General features: G+C 43.2%; 1 protein-coding gene across 6 annotated transcripts in view; it reads left to right on the forward strand.

Moving 5' to 3' along the window:
• Positions 1-19,610, forward strand: part of TNS2 (tensin 2) — a 345,238-nt gene extending 325,628 nt beyond the window's left edge. For all 6 annotated transcript variants that reach the window (XM_085600920.1, XM_085600922.1, XM_085600921.1 and 3 more), the window contains 5 exons: positions 7,216-7,293; positions 7,764-7,932; positions 9,531-9,599; positions 15,301-15,330; positions 19,204-19,610. In XM_085600920.1, coding sequence (XP_085457046.1) covers positions 7,216-7,293; positions 7,764-7,932; positions 9,531-9,599; positions 15,301-15,330; positions 19,204-19,345 — 488 coding nt within the window. In that variant the 3' untranslated portion in view covers positions 19,346-19,610. The remainder of the gene's footprint in view (positions 1-7,215; positions 7,294-7,763; positions 7,933-9,530; positions 9,600-15,300; positions 15,331-19,203) is intronic.
• The last annotated feature ends 202 nt before the right edge of the window (positions 19,611-19,812 follow it).

Genomic DNA, 19,812 nt, shown 5'->3' on the forward strand with positions numbered 1-19,812 from the left:
TACTCATCCCTCCCCCCCCCTCCACCCGAGGCTTTAAACTAAAAAAAGACCCTTCCCTATTTTTTTCACTATTACTTTTCAGTCCAAATAACAGACTAACATGTCCACCACTCAAATTAATTGCATATTTCACTATACTAATTCCCACTAGTCCTGTTTGGGTTCCGGAGTAGCGTGCTACTCACCGAAAAGCACTTCCAACGACTCATCATGGGTAGGAAGCGCTGTATAAATGCAAACCTTTTCCCTCCTCTATCCCTCCACTATGCCTCTCAATGCAAATAACTGACTAACATATCCACTGCTCAAATTACTTTATAATTCACTATACAAATTCACCACTTATCCTTTATGGGTTCCAGAGTAGCGTGCTACACGCCAAAAAAACACTTCAACACCTCATCAGGGGTAGCAAGCACTATATAAATTGCAAATCGTTTCCCTCTTCTATCCCTCCACTATCCTTCTCAATCCAAATAACTGACTAACATATCTTACCACTCAACTTACTTTCATATTTTACTATACTAATTCACCACTAATCCTTTATGGGTTCAGGAGTAGTGTGCTAATTGCCGAAAAAGCACTTTGACACCTCCTCAGGGATAGTAAGCGCAATATAAATGAAATTACAATTACATTAAGTCACAACCCTAAATCATAAGCCAGTCAAAAACACATGCAGGTAACCTGTTTTCGTTGGCACAGTGTTATAGAAATATGGATAATTCCTCATCCATTCAGATGCTTGGTGTTACATTCTCTATCTATTACCACATCTTTCCTTGCATTCAACCCTGTCAATTCCAACAAATTGCAATAAAACAGGATTTTGGTGTTTGCTTCTGAAATGCCTGGCTACAGGGTTTAACAGTGTCTATGTTCCCTATCGCTCTGATATGCTCAAACGCTCTTTTTCAATCCGAAAAGATGGCACTTCCTACATATATTACGCTACATAGGCACTTGAGCGCATACACACAATAGTCAGTGGCACAAGTAATGTGTTTCTGTATCTTTTTCTCTTTCCCTGTAGGCACTTTGTAGGACTTGCAGTTGCAACATTTGTAGAAGTCTATTCAGGATTTAGCCACCTGCAGATTTCAATTTAGGATTGTGAATAGCTAGATGTTACTGTGTCTCTTAGGATTTGGATTTCCAATAAGTGATTGTATGGTGTATAGTTATCTCGGATCCCAATATACAGTCCGCCCTAATTAGGTGCCAGTGTTTGCTCATGATCTTATTTAATTGCTTGTTAGCCATATTGTATGTACAAATAAAACAAGTTGTGCCTCCTACAGTCCTCTTGTCCGTTGAGAACAAACATTGTGTTCGAGGCATATGAGCTGTAGAATATATGCTTTAGCATAGATTGCCATCTAGTGTTGGGTCCGGAAGTCTTTCCAGTCACGAGGTAGGTGACTCCTCCTTTCGGTGATAGTGCGCATGAGCATCGACTCCATCCTTAGATTGTTTTTTTCCACCATCAGGTTCAGATGTGTAATGCTGCGCTCTGGTTCGGTATTGTTTTCGAACTCAGCGCAATAGCAGTCGATGGAACGGACTCCATTTAAACTATGTCCCATGTGTCATGCTAAATTTCCACGCACCGATTTGCACAAGGTCTGCAACCTCTGCTTATCCCCGGAACATAACGAAAAGGACTGTGATGCGTGTCGATCGTTCCGATCGAAAAAGACAATTTTGATCGTCGGGCTCGACGCCACGAGATGCAACATCACAGCGGCTCCATACCGGACATCTTCGAAGATTCCGATATCCAGCATCCAGCTGAAGGAGCAGAGGAAGATTTGATTATCTCACCATCAAATTCACCACCACCTCCACCGTCACCTACCACACAGCATGATGATTATGGGGATGGTGATGGAGATGCAGACGGAGAGCAGGATATACCACAAGATCACATTATACCACAAGACACTGACCCTTGGGAAAATGATGACAAGGAACCAGATGCAGATAACAACCCTGACCTGTATCCCTTTGGACCTTCCCCACCTGATGATAATGTTGGATACGTTCAACTCATTAACAGAGCTGCCCAGTATCATCGGGTGGAGCTCCATAAAGATTCTTTGGAAGATGACTTCCTCTTTGAAACACTCACTCATTCCCAAAGATCTACTCACTCTTTAACTATGCTAAAAGGCATGTTAAAGCACACACAGGAGGTATTTAAAGTCCCAGTTAGGGCAAGAATACTCACACCCAGAGTAGACAAGAAATATAAACCTGCTCCTACTGACCCTGCTTACATTAAAGGTAAGTTGCCTTTGGACTCTCTTGTAGTCTCTAACGGTCGCAAGAGAACTAACTCAAACCTCAGGTGACGCCCCACCCCCCCTCCTGACAAGGAGTCCAAACTCATTGATGCCCCAGGTAAGAGAGTGGCTACACAGGCTGAAAATTATTGGCGTATCGCAAACGCTCAGGCTATGCTAGCAGGCTATGATAGGGCTCATTACGATGAGTTAGAACAACTCATGCAGCACTTAACTGACCAGTACAAAGCAAAGGCTAATGACCTGAGCCAGGAAGGCAAACTCATCTCTAATACTTCCATTAAATGTGCACTAGAAGCAGCAGACACAGCAGCTCATGCAGTAAATACTAGCGTGCTACGGCGCAGACACGCTTGGCTTGGGATTTCGGGATTTTTAAAGGAGGTGCAATCCTCCATACTTAATCAGCCCTTTGATCAAGAACATCTTTTCGGACCAGCTGTCGATACCTCGCTGGAAAAAATGAAAAAGGACACTGAGGTCGCAAAGTCTAAGGAGGTTATTGTCGAGGAGGTTATAGAGGAAACAACAATAAGGGAAGAAACAGAGGTACCTCCACACGCACTTCCCCTGCCGACAGTGACTTCCCTCCACTACTCCCCAATCATTCCACTCCTGTCGGGGACGTCTCTCGCAATTCCCACCTGTCTGGAACTCAATCACCTCAGACAAGTGGGTACTACAAATTATCCAGTATGGTTACTGCCTGGAGCTTACCAGCACTTCCCCAAATATTCTTCCAAGAACACATACAATGTCACCAGAACATCTCACTCTCTTAAAACAAGAGGTTCTCCCTCTCTTGGAAAAACAGGCGATAGAACCAGTCTCATTACATCATAAAGGGACCAGCATATACTCCCTGTATATCTTAATTCCCAAAGAGGACGGCTCTCTCAGGCCTATATTATACCTCAGACAGCTAAACCTCTATATTCAGTCAGACCACTTCCACATGGTCACACTTCAACAGGTGCTTCTACTGCTTCTGCAAGGCATCTTTCTATCCACTCTGGACTTAAAGGACGCCTATTTCCATATCCCCATTCACCCAGCTCACAGAAAATATCTCAGGTTCGTGGTGGACGGACAACATTATCAATTCAAAGTTCCCCCATTCGGTGTAACTACAGCACCCAGAGTCTTCACCAAGTGCCTGGCAGCAGTTGCAGCTCATTAAGGAAGACAACACATTCATGTCTTCCCTTACCTGGACGACTGGCTAATAAAAACCACATCGCGACACAGTTGCCTACATCACACTCAGGAGACAGTTCAACTACTTCATGACTTAGGATTCACTGTAAACCTCACCAAGTCTCACCTCCAGCCATCCAGCACACAAACATATCTGGGAGTCACATAGATACTTGCAAAGCTCTAGCATACCCCAACCCAGTCAGGATACTCACCATGCAAAATCTAATATTACAATTTCAGCCTCAACACTCATTGCCAGCCCGAGTGTTTATGCAAATGATCAGGATGATGGCTTCTTGCATTCTAATCGTCCCTTATGCAAGACAAGGCATTTGATTCTACACCTCTATATGCCAAGAACAGATGCATACTGGGTAAGTAGCATTTTCCTTCCCCGTGACCACAGACACTTTGTCTTCTACTTGTTTCAACTCTTTGTCAGGACACACACTCTTCCTGAACCTTTCTGAACCTTTCCTTCATAATGGGCTCTTCTCTGACGAAGCTCTCGTCAATGCTACAGTTACTTTTAGGCCTGAAGAATTCACCATATGGTATGCTCCATTTAAGTTTATTTGTATGGAGACTAGTACCATGAAGGCTACTGTTGCCTGCAGTATATTTAAGGAAGAGATTAGTGACCAACTTGCCTTCTGAGATCGTGATCCGGAAAACAAGAAATTCAACTTAATGGGCACGAGTTATAATAAATTTAGGGCATTAGTAACAGTTACTTGAGGTAACTATAACTGGAGAATTTCAGTGATTTTGTTGATTTAAAAAGTTATGTTTTAACTAACGTTTTTGCCTAACTATAACGCCCCTTTAACATTTATTTTTTTCAGTGATTACATATATACAGATACACACATATACATTATTTTAATGTTATTTTTAGGGAGGGGGAGGACACCCCCACCCACCCTCTCTCCTTTTTTATTTCTTATTTCACTTTACCTATACCCACCTCATAATCTTAGAATGATCCTTGCCTCCCTTTACCTCACCCTCCCCTAAACCCTAGAATCACCCATATCTCCCTTTACCTCTGCATCCCTAAACCCTAAAATTAATCCTACCCCCTTTACGTCTACCCACCCCTGTACAATAAAATTACCCTAACCTCCCTTTACCTCAACCCACCCATACACTCTAAAATTACCCTTACCTCCCTCTACCTACCCCTAAATCTTAAAATCACCCTTACCTCCCTTTACCTCTACCCAGTACAAAACCTCAAATTATCCTACATCCCTTTACCTCCACTCACCCCTGAACCCTAAAGTCACAGATACCTCCCTTTATCTCTACCCACCCATTAACCCAAAAAATCAACCTTACCTCCTTTTACCTCTAATAACCCATAGGGGATACAATCACCCTTATTTACTGATCCCTTAACCCTAACATCATCCTTACTCCCATTTACCTCTACCCGCACCAAAACCACTTTTTAAAGAACTTGAAAATTATGTTTAAAAATTTAAAAATGCTTACCTGTGTAGTAAAGTTAGAAATACTTACAGGTGAGGTACATACCTTCATGGTCAGGAGATCTCCCAATTTCCCTGAATCCCTGTCCAACTTCGGACATAAAACAGCACAGCTGGCCAGGTGAGCAAGCATTGGCATAGCCAATAGGTCTCGCTTTTGGGACCTTCTAAGTTTTTAGTTGTGCAGCACAATATCCTTGGTGCTACCACATCAACTGTTGCGAGGCTAAACACTTATAAGGTCACAAAGGCGAGACCTATTGGCTATGCCAATGCTTGGTGTGGTTGTGTTTGTCGTTTTGTGTGTGTGTGTGGTTGTGTGTGTGTGGTTGTGTGTGTGTGGTTGTGTGTGTGGTTGTGGGTGTGGGTGTGGTTGTGGGTGTGTGTGTGGATGTGGATGTGTGGTTGGGTGTGGTTGTGTGTGTGTGGTTGTGTGTGTGTGTGGTTGTGGTTGTGTGTGTGTGTGGTTATGTGTGTGTGTGGCTGTGTGTGTGTGTGGTTGTGTGTGTGGTTGGGTGGTTGTGTGTGTGGTTGTGTGTGTTGTGTGTGTGTGGTTGTGTGTGTGTGGTGTGCGTGGTTGTGTGTGTGGTTGGGTGGTTGTGTGGGTGGTTGTGTGTGTGGTTGTTTGTGTGGTTGTGTGTGTGGTTGTGTGTGTGGTTGTGTGTGTGTGGTTGTGTGTGTGTGGTTGTGTGTGTGGTTGTGTGTGTGGTTTTGGTTGTGTGTGGTTGTGTGTGTGGTTGTGTGTGATGTGTGTGGTTGTGTGTGTGTGTGTGGTTTTGGTTGTGTGTGTGGTTGTGTGTCTGGTTGTGTGTGTGGTTGTGGTTGTGTGTGTGTGTGTGGTTGTGTGTATGGTTGTGTGTGGTTGTGTGTGGTTGTGTGTGGTTGGGTGTGTGGTTGGTTGTATGTGTGGTTGTTTGTGTGTCGTTGTTTGTGTGGGGTTGTGTGTGTGTGTGTGTGTGTGGTTGTGTGTGTGGTTGTGTGTGTGTGTGTGTGTGTGTGCGGTTGGGTGTGGTTGTGTCTGTGCAGTTGTGTGTGGTTGTGTGTAAGGTTGTGTGTGGTTGTGTGTGTGGTTGTGGTTGTGTGTGTGGTTGTGTGTGTGGGTGTGTGTGTGTGTGTGTGTGGTTGTGTGTGGTTGTGGGTGCAGTTGTGGGTGTGGTTGTAGGTGTATGTGTGGATGTGTGGTTGGGTGTGGTTGTGTGTGTGGTTGTGTGTGTGGGTTGTGTGTGTGTGTGTGTGGTTGTGTGTGTGGTTGTGTGTGTGTGTGGTTGTGTGTGTGGTTGTGTGTGTGTGGTTGTGGTTGTGAGTGTGTGGTTGTGGGTGTGGTTGTGTGTGGGTGTGGTTGTGGGTGTGGTTGTGTGTGTGTGTGGTTGTGTGTGTGGTTGTGTGTGTGGTTGTGTGTGTTTGTGCGTGTGGTTGGGTGTGGTTATGTATGGTTATGTGTGTGGTTGTGCATTTGTTTGTGTGTGTGGTTGTGTGGAGTTTTTTGTGGGTGTGTGTGGTTGTGTATGGTTGGTTGTGTGTGGTTGTGTGGTTCTTGTGTGTGTGTGGTTGGGTGTGTGTGTGGTTGTGTGTATGTGTGTGGTTGTGTGTGTGGGGGGGTTGTGTGTGTGGTTGTATGTGTCGTGTGTGTGGTTGTGTGTGTGGTTGTGGCTGTGTGTGTGTGGTTGTGTGATTGTGTGTGTGGTTGTGCGTGTGGTTGTGTGTGTGGTTGTGGTTGTGTGTGTGATTGTGTGTGTGACAGTAATACTAAAAGCATATCAAAATAAAGGAATACAAACATCGAGTTTGTGGAAAGAGAAAGCACATTGTAAGTCAAACGGGTGCAGCAAAGCATTAACACAACAACATGGTCTTTGATGTTTGATGTTCTTTGAACGAGAACATCAAAGGGGCGCCACGAAAGTGATCGCGGGCAAAAGTGAAAGTGATCGCGGACGCTTAATGAGCATGATGAGGTTTGCCATATGGTGCCTCTGCTCCTAAGCGCACGCGCCCACACACATGCACTGTAGCTCTAGGCTGGCCATGGTAACATTATTTGAACCCTCACTAAAAGTCTCGCCAGACCAGGTCAGGCGAGACCTAAAAAGGGAATGCTTGCAATGGCATAGTCTGCACTATACAATACAGTCACTGTATCATCTGGTAGGAAAGAAATGCCCACTCTCCCCCTTGCATGCAACTCTTTGCTGATGTTTCTTACCTATTCACAGATCCCATGGAGGAGAATCAAGAGGTGACGATTCCCACAAACCTGAGCACCGCCGCCGACTTATTGCGACAGGGGGCAGGTATGTACACATCAAGAGAGCAGGCTTACGGGTGTAGAATGGGGCCGATAAGTGTACACAAAGCTTGCAGGGGTGGAAGGAGGTGAGTAGATGCAGACAGGTGTAGGTACGTCTGCATCAGGTGGCTGAAGCACACCTACTGATGCAGATTGGGACAGGCAGGTGTACATAGTGTGCAAACAGATAGATGTGTTTGTATACATATGAAGAGCAGGAGCCATTTTAGGTGTGCAACTTCAGACTGCAGCAGATGGGTGTATGCAATGAATTCCTATGAATGGTGAGTGTGGGAGAAACCTTGTGCTGATAGATGTACACAGAGGATGCAGGTGCAAGGACAGGTACATGGGCAGATTAGGACAGATAGGTGTGCACAGCTAGTGTGGGTATAGATTGGGTGTGGTGTGTTTGTGCAGACGTGGGTTGATGTCTATTAGCAGAGTTTAAAATATTGTTTTACCATCTCACAGCTTGCAGTGTGCTGTACCTTACCTCTGTGGAGACTGAGTCCTTGACCGGTCCCCAAGCTGTATCGCGTGCCATTGGCATGGCCCTGACCTGCAATCCACGTCCCACAGCTGGCCTCGTGCACTTCAAGGTCTCCGCCCAGGGCATCACCCTGACCGATAATCAAAGGAAGTGAGTATAAACCAACTATGGCTAACATGGTCAGTGCTCATGCAAACCCACCCTCATCGTAAATAGTCACAGACTTGAGTGATACAAAGCTCCTCACACCATAAACCATTGCTGGCAAGATATCTCAGTGACGGACGGTCACCTACCAAAGATCACACAGATTATCATTGGGTAGCGGGAAGTTTAACTTAAGGCATCCCTGATTTGTAAGTATGAGCCTCATAGTAGTAGAACTCACATCAACTTCACACTGAAGACTGTACAGCAACAGGATAGTGAGACGTCTCTGCACACTCTATTTCTCATCATAATGTGTACATTGTAAATCTGTTATAGATTCACCATCTGAAGTTCATGTACCCCAATTCCAGTGAGGGTCATCTCCCTGTGCCTTAGTTCAATAGGGTGCTGGCTTAAGGTCTGGTAAGCCCCGTCACAGCAGGTGTTCTGAACCAAGACTGGCACTGTAGGCCTTCATCAGAAAACAATATAGTAATCCACTGAACATGGATGAGGGGACATGTCCATTTTAAGTACAGGCCTAGCACCATCATTAATAAAAGTCTTTAAGAATAGATCTGAAAGAGACACTTTAGTGATAGATTCCTTACCTTAGACTATCCCCAGGCGTCAGACTGGATCCGGAAAGTTTTCGTCAGCAGTACCCTTGCGCGTCGGTAGGCGTCGTCGTGCGGCTTCGCATACGTCATGGCGTCGTAGTCGCCGAGAAGACGTCGTCAGAGCTACTTAGACACGCCCACATGCTCTGACGTCAGTTCTTTCTTTTTCCGCGCCAGCAAGCGCAGATCCTAGAGAGAGCGGTACTGCTAGCTAATCTTTTAACTTGGTTTCTGAGACTTGTTTCTCTTGTTTTGTCGAGTACTCGACTCCTGGTGCAGTACTCTGTGGCAACCAGGGTTTGTGATGTGGAGACCAGAAGGTAAGGTTTAATTAATTCTATGGGCGTTTGGTAGTGGCAGATCACATAGTTTCTGGCTGCTGTAGTGTATGAGGTGAGGGACTGATGATACGGTTTTTCGTGCCCAGGCAGTGTGAGGTGACTGCTTCTGGATAGCTTAGATATGAGGTCATGGCAGATTTTCTGGCTCCACATACTGTGAGATACTGGCAGATGGAATGGTATCTGGAATCCATGGTTGCATGTATTGAGGTTTTCTGGCACCTTACAGGTGTCAGGTAAGTGGTCAGTGTCTTCTCCTCTGGCACACACTCTGTCCTGGCCGTGAAGCAGGAGCAGATGTCTGTAGATTCATCTAAAACGTGTGAGGTACCAGACTGTGTATTTGGCCTACATGGGTAGTAAGATGAGGGTAAAAGCCTGGCTGTTTCTGGAATCCAGAAGGTGTGATGCAGTGCCAGAGGGTAAAAAGAATTTTGGCACTCAGGGAATGTGTGATAAGAGACAATGAGGCTGCTCGTTTCCACCACCATTGGTGTTTGAGGTAAGAAGGTGTGAATTGATGGGCCAAGGGCCAATTTTGTGTAGGTAGGGGGTGTGAAAACATTGTGGCAGAGTCTGGTCTTAAACACTGTTAATTTTTACTGATTGCCCTCCTTCTCCCCATCTGCTCCCACAGGTTGTTTTTCCGACGTCATTATCCTGTTAACAGTGTGACCTACTGCAGCACCGACCCCCAGGACAGGAGGTGAGAATCAACAAGCCTGCTACTGGTGGGAAGCAGGGCACTTTATTTTCACCATGATGGTCAGTGATGTTTTTCTTCTGTTGCTGTGAAATCTATGGTTGTGCATACATCCGCAGCCAACAGCTATGCCCCCTGACCTACAAGGCCCATAGAGGATGGGAATGAGGTGATGTGCTGTCCTACCTTCAGTTCTGCCTTTTTAGGTTGAAGCCTACCAGACAGCACAGCTGTATGGCTTGGCCAAAGACAGCTTGGGAACATTTGGAAAGCTTTTCTGGGAATGCATTTCACCCATTGCTTACCATTGGCTTTGTGGTTTTTAATTCACACTTTCTTGCTTACCATTTGCTAGCTTTATTTGTTTTACGCTGTCCAGCTTGCGTTCCTCCCACCTGTGGATCAAACTCTATTTACAGTATTCTTCCTCTGTGCTCACTTTCTGTAAACATGCCTTTAGATCTTGTTCAATTGTCACATTTACTGTGTATTCAAAGACAGAGGTCAAATGCCAGGCTCTGTCTTCCAAGGGAGATTTGTGTTTACGTTTCTTTCTCTAACTTCAAAGTGATAGGATTTATGTAATAATCTTGCTGTGAAAGGAAAGGGTTTTTTCTAACATACAATAAAATTGAAATGACTGTAAATTAACTGTACAGATATGTAATATATCAGAATTAGAAAAGTACAAATGAAGCAAAAAAAATTGTAATTCTGAAGTGCATATAAACAAATATTTTAATACGATCAAAACAAATCAATGCACTAGGTGATGACTTTTCCAAACATTATAGTTTGTTCACTATATACTGTAAACTGTATGTCTGTGCAAATGTAATGGTCATTTCAATTGAAAATATGTTGTCTTTATGCCAATGCACTCTACGCCACTCTACTCTACAACACTCTAAGCCATGGCACTTTATGCCAGTCCACTCCACGCCACTCCACTGTATGCCACTCTACACAACTCCACTCTGGGCTGCTCCCCCAACACTCCACTCCACACAGTGCCACTCTACGCCACTCTACCCGCACCACTCCAGACAATGCCACTCTAATCTTTGCCACTGCACTCTATGCCACTCTACTCTACTCCACTTCATTCTATGTCATGCCACTCCACTTTGCTCTGCTCCACTCCAATCTATGCCACTCCAAGCCACTCTACCCCACTCCATTCTACACCAGTACACTCTACGCCAATCTACTCCACACCACTCTTCTCGACTCTACACCACTTCACACCATTCTACGCCATGTTACTCCACTCTACTCTACTTCCCTCCACTCTGCTGTATAACAGGGCTACAAGACACTGGCAAAGCCAATAGCTCTCGCATAGGCGAAATCTGTTGGCTTTGGAATGCTTGTCTTCTTTCTGAAACACTCAATGTGAATTTCGTGTTTTATCTCTCTCCTTTGCAAGCCTCTCTATCCCCCACCCTCCATGTCCTTGTATCGCACCTAATGATGTCTCTCACTCCTGTGGTTCTTTAACTACCCCCTTTCCACCCTCTGCTCTCCGAATTCTTCTGTGTAGACTTTTTCTCCCTGTCCTCCTGTTGCTCTAACCCCTTACCTAAGCAATTTTGCCATGAAATTGTTATTTTAGAAAAGCATGTCTGCTCTACTTTTTTCATTTTTGTTTTAACCTCCTTGGCCCCCCACAAAAAATATCTCGCTCCACCAAGAAGATGAGGATTTTTTTTTGTTTTTGTGAAAAGTTAAACCTGTATGAGGCATGTTTAGGGTTAATGGGAGAGAATTATCTGCCTTGTAAAGAAAGGGGTTCCCCGGCTAATAACTAGGGTTCCTACGGCAGGGATAGAAATCAATTTTGAAAAGATCCTAGCCAACTATTCATTCACGAGACAGAACTGAAAGCACGTACAAAAGGAAAAAAACATATATACGGCGGTAACTGTGAAACGCCGAGGAGTTTCGGGTGGATTGACAGCCTTAGCAAGGTACGCGATGCGCTGGGCTTGATACACTTATGCCCAGGAGAACCGTGAGTGATTATCATATCAAGTCATTACACCCTACAATCAACTTTGACTTACATATGAAAATAATAAGGCTAATATGCAAAGAGCACAGTACTAAAAGACAAACCTAGGAGTGATATTAAAATCGTCTATCTAATGACACCTTGGAATTCACAAATACCCTGAAGAAGTTCTGTTTATAGAACGAAACGCATTGGCTGTTGCTTTTCTTAAAAAGAGAGAAAATAAAAACAATAAAGAAGACATCTGAACCATTTCATGAAAATGGACTGGTTAGGACTTAAGTTGACTATATACGAATTGGAATGTGGTGCAATTTTGATACAAGTTATATATACAATTGACCCTGAGGGATAAGGGTGGTGCCTTGGGACAGAGGGCACTTTTGAAGTTTGCACACAATATTGTTTTCCTGCTAAAAATATTTGGTATACTCTCTGAGGTTGGTGCCTATGGTAGGCTAATTGGTCCACTGTCCAGTCTTGGTGTTTGAAAAAAACATATATACCTTAATACAAAAATAGAAATGTTTATTATTAAAGGCTAATGTGTTTGCTATATATTTTTTCTATATAATTAAATGCATCCATTAATTCATAAAAACAATGCATGTCATCCACCTCGCTTTCTTTTACTCACATATACCCATACATACACACCCTTCCTGCACTCAACAAACAAAAATGCATTAAGATAAATTATTGTGCTTTGATATGCATATACATCCAGGTACATTGAATAGAGCATTTCTTTCTAACACAGCTACTATAATGTAAAGATTGTGTCTATAGTCAATATTATCATTTTCTCAACGCGAGCTTCGGCACACCGCCTTCTTCAGGAAGCCACAAAATGTATGTATCAATGCTGTATCTGTGGACAACAATAACTCCAAAATACACAATATAAATATATGTAAGACATATCTAGACATTCTGAAAGCTGACCTAGGAATGCATTCCGCCCATCGCTTTGTGGTTTGTAACTCACATTTGCTGGCTTTATGTTTTTTGAGGCCAGGCTTCTCCACACAGTAGCTTGTGAGCTACTGATAGCTCTCCAGCTGCCTGTGAGTAGCTCTCCTGTTTGCAGTCCAGCCTACTAAACAAGAAGCTTTTGTTTGGTTGAATTTATATATGTATACCCAAATTCAAAAGTGTGTATTTGATATGAAACTGTGTGTGTTTTCAGAAACCATAATTTCCTAAATCTATTTAAATCTGATATTTAAATGATAAGTCATGTAGTCTTGCGAGACTTATAACTAAAAGTATTACTTTGGTGCCAGGGGACATTGCATCTGTGACTCTTATGTACTGCCTTTGTAGAGTCATTCCAAATTGACTAAGCCATTTTTACATTACTGCTGGCAATCCTACACTGAGGAGATCACGACTGGTAACCATGCATAGGGTGGTCACCAATGTAATCTTGTCTGATGTGTACAACACTAATATTATTAGGAGCTCGGGATGGTTTTCATTGAACATAAGTAGCTCTTGTTAGTGAAAAGGTTGGAGACCCCTGTTTTAGGCTGACCAGCATGCCTTTGTCCTTCCCGTGGAACATACCATGTTTACAGTATTCTTCCACAAGTGCTGGCTTTATGTAAAGAGGCCTTTAAATTTTGGTCTGTCACATTTGCTGTGAATTCAAAGACAGACGTCAAATGTCAAGCTCTGTTTCCTGAAGGAGCTTGATGATGACTTTTCTTTCTTTGACTTCAAAGTGAGAGGATTTATTTGACAATCTGGGAGTGTGAAAGGCACACAAGAAAATGTAAATGTCTGTAAATGAACCGTGCAAATATTTCGGAATATATCAGAATTAGGAAAGCACAAATGAAGCATTTTTTGTGTGATTCTGAAGTGTGGTGGAAAAAATATTTAAATTCGGTCAAAATAAACCAATACCGTAGGTGATGCTATTTCCACACTTTGGGCCTCATGTAGGAAGCCAAATACCGGTCAGTAACGGCCGATTTTCGGTAATTATACCGTTACCGACCGGTATTTTCGCTGTTGAGATGTAGGGGGCTCATTTCTGCATTCGGTAAGTTACCGAATCGGTAAAATTACTGAATCGGTAATTTTACCGATTCAGTAAATTCCGAATACAGAAATGAGATGTAGGGGGAGTGTGTGGGTGTTGTCTGGAGTCGGTATTTACCACCAACTAATAGTTGGTGGTAAATAAAGAATGGATGTGTAGAAGCATTTGATAGCGCTTAGAAGTGTGCAATGTGGCAGACATACATGCCCTTAGAGCATGTATGTGCGCCACATGTGCACACATGGCCGAATCAGGGGTGCAACATGGTGTCAATGTGACACCCTGCCACCCTTGCATGTGCTCCCCCATTACCGAATCGGTATTTACCGAATCGGTAATGAGGCATGCCTCATTACCGATTCGGTAAATACCGATTCGGTAATTACCGAATTATTCCGAATCGGTAATATTTACCGACTAATTACCTACATAGCATTTACCACTTCATAAATACCGAATCGGTATGATTCGGTATTTATGAAGTGGTAAATGCCAGGCCACCTACATAAGGCCCTTTATCTTTTGTGCACTGTATAGTTTTATCACTAAAACTGTGTCTGTACAGATGTAATGGTCATTTCAATTGAAAATGTGTTGGCGGTTATGGCAGTGTACTACCAAACCATGCATTCTCCACGACACTCTACTCCACTCTATGCCACTCTACGCCCCTCCACCCTACCTCAGTCTACGCCACTTAGCGGCAGTCTTCTCTACGACACTTTACTCTACGACATACCACTCTACAACCCACCACTCTTATGACACACAACTCTACTCCACTCTAAGTGACTCCACAAAATTCCACCCTTACGACACACCACTTCATGACACTCCACTCTACGACACTCTATGCCACCCTACTCTACACCACTCTTCTCCACTTCACTCTATGCCACTCCACGCCAATCCATGACACACCATGATCCTCCACTCTACAGCACTCTACTCCACTCTCTGCCAATCCACTCTATTTCACTCTATGCCACTTCACTCTACAACACTCTGTGGCTCTCCACTCTACTCCTCTCCACGCAACTCTACTTCACTCTATGCAGCTTCCTCAATGCCACTCCACTCTATCTACAACTCACTACCCAACTCATCTCCACGCCACTCTATGCCACTCCACTGTACGACACTACTCCATTCTATTTTTTTGTGTCCTCATGTAACGCAACGGGTACTATGTAAAGCGCTCTGATACCCGATTTGGGTCAAGTTCGCGCTATATAAAACTCTATAGAATAAAAAATATATATATATGGCCCTCCAATCTAATTCACTCTACACCACTCTACTTTACTCCACGAAACACCACTCTATAACATACCACTCCACTCTACATTACTCCACAACCCTCCACTCCATGACACTCTACTACACTCTACGCCACTTCATCCTATAACAGTCCACTCCATACCACTCACCTCTACGCCACTAACCTTTAGGCATGCTGTACTGCTGCCACGCTGGTGTACAACATGGCTAAAGCACATTGGCAATAGGTGAGACCTGTTGACTTTTCCAATGCTTGTTCAAAGTCTGGCAAGTTGTTCTAGTGAGATTTTTTTGAGGGTGGCAAGTTGGTCCAGCATGAACACATTTCTTTCTAAGCTTTTTTTTTTTATTTCTAACAGGTGGGCGAATCCTGACGGCACGACTTCCAAGTAAGTGTATGGTTTAAACTACTACAACTTGCAGACACGCCAGCTTAAACCTCAAACCTGACAAGTTACGAAGGGCTTATGGAGAGGGGGTGTGGCTCTGTTTCCCCACCTCCAAACAAAAAAGAAAACATACTTCTGAGGTTGCTGCCAATGTCCTGGGGAGGTTCCGAACCCCCAGTGGACACCAGCTGAGTGGAGCCTCTTTAAACGAGCTGGAAGCCCTCGCTCAGTATAGGTTTCTCACTTACTTTGTCTCCCGCCGTGTTATATTGGCTCTTCAACAGGCGGCCGTGTGAAGATGGCATGTCTGAACTTGTGCATGTAGATTTGGAGGGGGAGTAAATATTTATATTACATGTGTCAATAATCTGGTAAACCATTAGCCACTGGTAAGTTCTTTGCTGCAGTAACAGCTAAAAAGTTTTTTTAAATGTGGCATGAAGTGAAGCAGCTAAACATTTATGTTTTAATGTAGCATGAAGTGAAGCAGACTATTTAAATGTAGCACTAGATGACACACAGTTTACATGAATGTAACTGTGGGTGAATTGTTCAGACAGAGCAGATAGCATGACTGCAGTGTCCAGGAGACTTACCAAGTAGTGACTGAGTTGACCGGTACATATCCTCCTATGGTGGCCAAGGTGGGCAATCAGCCAAACAGAGGGACTGCTTTATTAAAAATTCAAACCTGAAGGAGCTCACCTTACCTAGTGCTAGCCAGTTTCCCTGCCCTGCAAAGTAAGAGTCTAAAGGTCATATCAGGTTAGGATAGTCAAAGTTATTTGTGGCTTCAGACCTAAAGCTTGATGTAGATGAAGGTTCCCAAAAGTATGGTCCACACCCTATTTAAATGTGAGCAGACCATAGTTTGACAGTAGCGGAGACTACTCTGTCTCCACCGTTTTCAAACGTCTCCGACAGCCGGATGCAGAAAAGGTTATTAGAGAATTGGATACATGTCCGGCCACCTAATTTAGATGTGCGCACATATGCCGTTGTTCAATGTCTATCACTTCCAGGAAAAACCTGGCTGTGAGGGGCATTAAAAAGTTTTCAATATACCCCTTGTCATGGGAGGAAAGTCCCATGGCGAGGGAGGCAGTCCCTTGTCATGGGAGGAAAGTCCCATGGCGAGGGAGGCATTGTATGTTTCTTTGGTCTCTCCTAGGCATCGTTTACGTTATCTCTTCGAGACATGCTGTAGTCAGGAAAAGAATTAAAAACCGAAGAAAATGCCACTACTGATTATCATTCGTTCAAACATTCACAAGATGATCACACAAACCAATTGCTATGATCAACTGAATTAATTTCAAAAGTCAATTCTCAATTGAAAACTTGTTTTGTTTTAAAAGAAAATATTTTGAAGACTTGATTGAATTTTTTAACTTCATTGATTATTTTATACACAGGGATCACAAAATTTCAATACAAATTACATGGACATACATACAATACATATGCAATACACAACAAAGACACTTTTTTTTGCTCTGGTTCTGCTCAGTTTAAACTACAATATTATCTTGAGTGCCCCTGGCAACTACCGTAACTAAGGAGATTTGATATTTTAGCAAGGGCATTAGCCAAAAAGTCACCCTACTGCGCTCATTGAAAATGTTTTAAAAAAACAATTTCCTCTGGATCAATTGATTACGAGCATCAGTGGTGGTACATATGCAGAATGCTTATTTGGCCAAAAGAAAGGCTGTCTACGCGTTACAAACCCTAAAAGGTTTCTTTGAGGGTTCTCCTCATAACGCTGAAAGAGCTCCATCTTCTGTCTTCACTCAATGAATCAAATAGGAAAAGGCACTTGAATGCTGCTGCAATTAATTCACTTTGCTAATTCAAAAATAAGCAACTCCACTTGATCAAAATTCTCTCTCTTTTCGTCTTTATTTCCATGTAGTCTTGGAAGACGCTGATTCATTCCATCCTTTGATTTCGTACTCCGAGTTGAGTACCAGGATAAGGACATGAAGCTCTGCCCACTTTCCGTCCATCTTTTTAATTGGCTCCTGTCCTTTGTAAATGGTGGCTTTTCATTGGGCAATAGGCTTAGTAGTCCCTCCTTAGTACTGTCTTTTCTTGTAACCTACTATGAGGACACCCCCTGTTACATGTGTTGTTGCTCGGTAGGCTTTAATTACATCCTCTGAGTACTATTTTATTAAATAGCTTTGTCCTGCCTGCTGCTGCAGGCAGGACACGCTCTCCTTCAACACTTCTGTTTTCTTAAACATTTATCCAGCTGCACGCCTCAGCAAGAATAATGGCGGCTGCGCTTTTCTTTTGTTTTTTGTTGGCCAAACATGGCTGCATGCCTTTCATTTTCTGTTTATTCACTTTTTTTATTTTACAATAGTGGCACCCGTGCTTTAGATTTAAACATCTTAAGCTAAAGCATGGGTGCCGCGATTGCTTTAAAAGTAAACAAATAGAAACAAAATGTGCATTTTTTTCTATTTGTTAACTTTTGAAGCAATGACGGCATCTGCACTTTAGATTAAGATGTTTAAAGCTAAAGCACAGGTCCCGCCATTGTAACAAAAGTAAATAAATAGAAAACAAAAGCATATGGCTGCCATTTTTTTTCTATTTGCCTATTTTTGTTACAATTGCGTTACTGCGCTTTAGATTTCAACATCTTAAGCTAAAGCGCGGGTGCCGCGATTGCTTCAAAATTAAAGAAATTGGAAAAAAAGGTTTTTTATATTTCTTTACTTTTGAAGCAATCACGGCACCTGCGCTTTAGGTTTCAATGTTAAAAGCCATAAAGGTCTCGCATTTGCAACAGTTTGAGCTACTGGCATTGTAATTGACAATGCCTTTTATTTATGTGTTTACAAAACCTGCAAGCAGTGTTTACGCCCCGCTTGCAGGTTTTGTAAACACATAAATAAAAGGCATTATCATTTACAGTGCCAATAGCTCAAACCCTCGCAAATGTGATACCTATTGCATTGCAAATGGGTGTTAATTTCCTGCTTTGGGATATTCTTTTTGAAAATACAAAATAACTGTAACATTGCCGTACGGCTCCATCAGTCCGCCAAAGTTACGACGTCGGTTACTGTTAATGCTTAAATGTCAACCGGGGCGACGACATTTTATAATTTGCACGTCAGCATCTCTGCCAAGGCCAAGTAGTAATTTACTCTGTCACACTGGGCTGAAAGCCTCAAATTTAAATCGCTCCTTAGGCTCAATTATGTTGCCTTGGTAACCAGTAATAATACAGGATACAGGATACAGTATGGGTTTTACCCAAGCAGGGTGAAACACTCTGAATAATGGGATGGCTAGGTGGCTTCCACTGCACAGCAGACAGAATAGGTTTTTGGAAAGGGTGCTTGCCTGTCCAACATGTGCATAGCAAGCTTTCCCATACTTAAATCCATAATCTTGTGCTGGTATGAACATGTGATCCAAATGAACAACACCATTCACCAAAGGCATCTGTGAATCACACTGATACATGTCCAGCCCACTCTGATAATGAGCAGCACAGTAAAAAGATGGAGCACTTTACTTGAGCTAGCATGGCTCCTGAGTTTGGCGGAAAAGAACACAGGACAGTCCAGAAAAAAACATGCAGGATGGCTTGACTTTTCCAAGCAGTGCAAAGGACTTTCAACGCAAAAGGATCTGGGACATATTCTTGGAAAATTACATTATTTATTCAATAGATAGATAAAAATCATATTATAGCGATTTTTCCACCTGGAGTACAGTGAATTATTGAGGCTGGTTCTGTCGCCGAGTTGGAATATTTAATGCATGGGGCACAAACGGCAATTATATTGTTGAACCGCTTTGCATACCAGTGTAGTGAAGTCCATGCTCTATTTCTTGTGTCCTCCACAGGGTGTTTGGATTTGTGGCCAAGAAGCCAGGCAGCTCTGTGGAAAACGTCTGCCACCTGTTTGCGGAGCTGGATCCAGAGCAGCCGGCCTCCGCTATCGTCAACTTCATCACCAAAGTCATGCTGGGCACGCATCGGCGGTAAAAACAGTGCTTACAGATGGGGGCATATGCCAAGAGCTGGGGCTAGCCCCCGAGGAGGACCCCTGGCATCACAAGAACAGTGGCCTTTCTTTACAGAGACAAGTTGTGAGAAGTGTGCCTTACTGCTGACGGAGGCAACCTCACTTTGGGACTGTAGGTAGCCGCTGAGAGGTAGCCGCTGAGAGGTCAGACACTGCCGGCACCGTCTGGATGTATTAGCAGCACTTTCATTTTTTAAAAGTGGAATATCACTGTTTTTGTTACACAAAAAGTTAAGAAATCCCATATTAGTTCTGAAATACTTTAGTGCAATTGTATTTCACAAAAAGGGCAGTGGAGAATAAAAATGTAAATTTGTGCTGATTGAGGGATCAGGAGCATTTGAGGGAGCAAGGATACAGTTTCCTCTGGTCATTTACGTTGCCAGTGACATCAGCTTGAATTTAGCAAATGTTACCAAACTGCAAC

This window comes from Triturus cristatus, chromosome 4_2 (assembly GCF_964204655.1).
Source record: "Triturus cristatus chromosome 4_2, aTriCri1.1, whole genome shotgun sequence".
Classification (NCBI taxonomy): domain Eukaryota; kingdom Metazoa; phylum Chordata; class Amphibia; order Caudata; family Salamandridae; genus Triturus; species Triturus cristatus.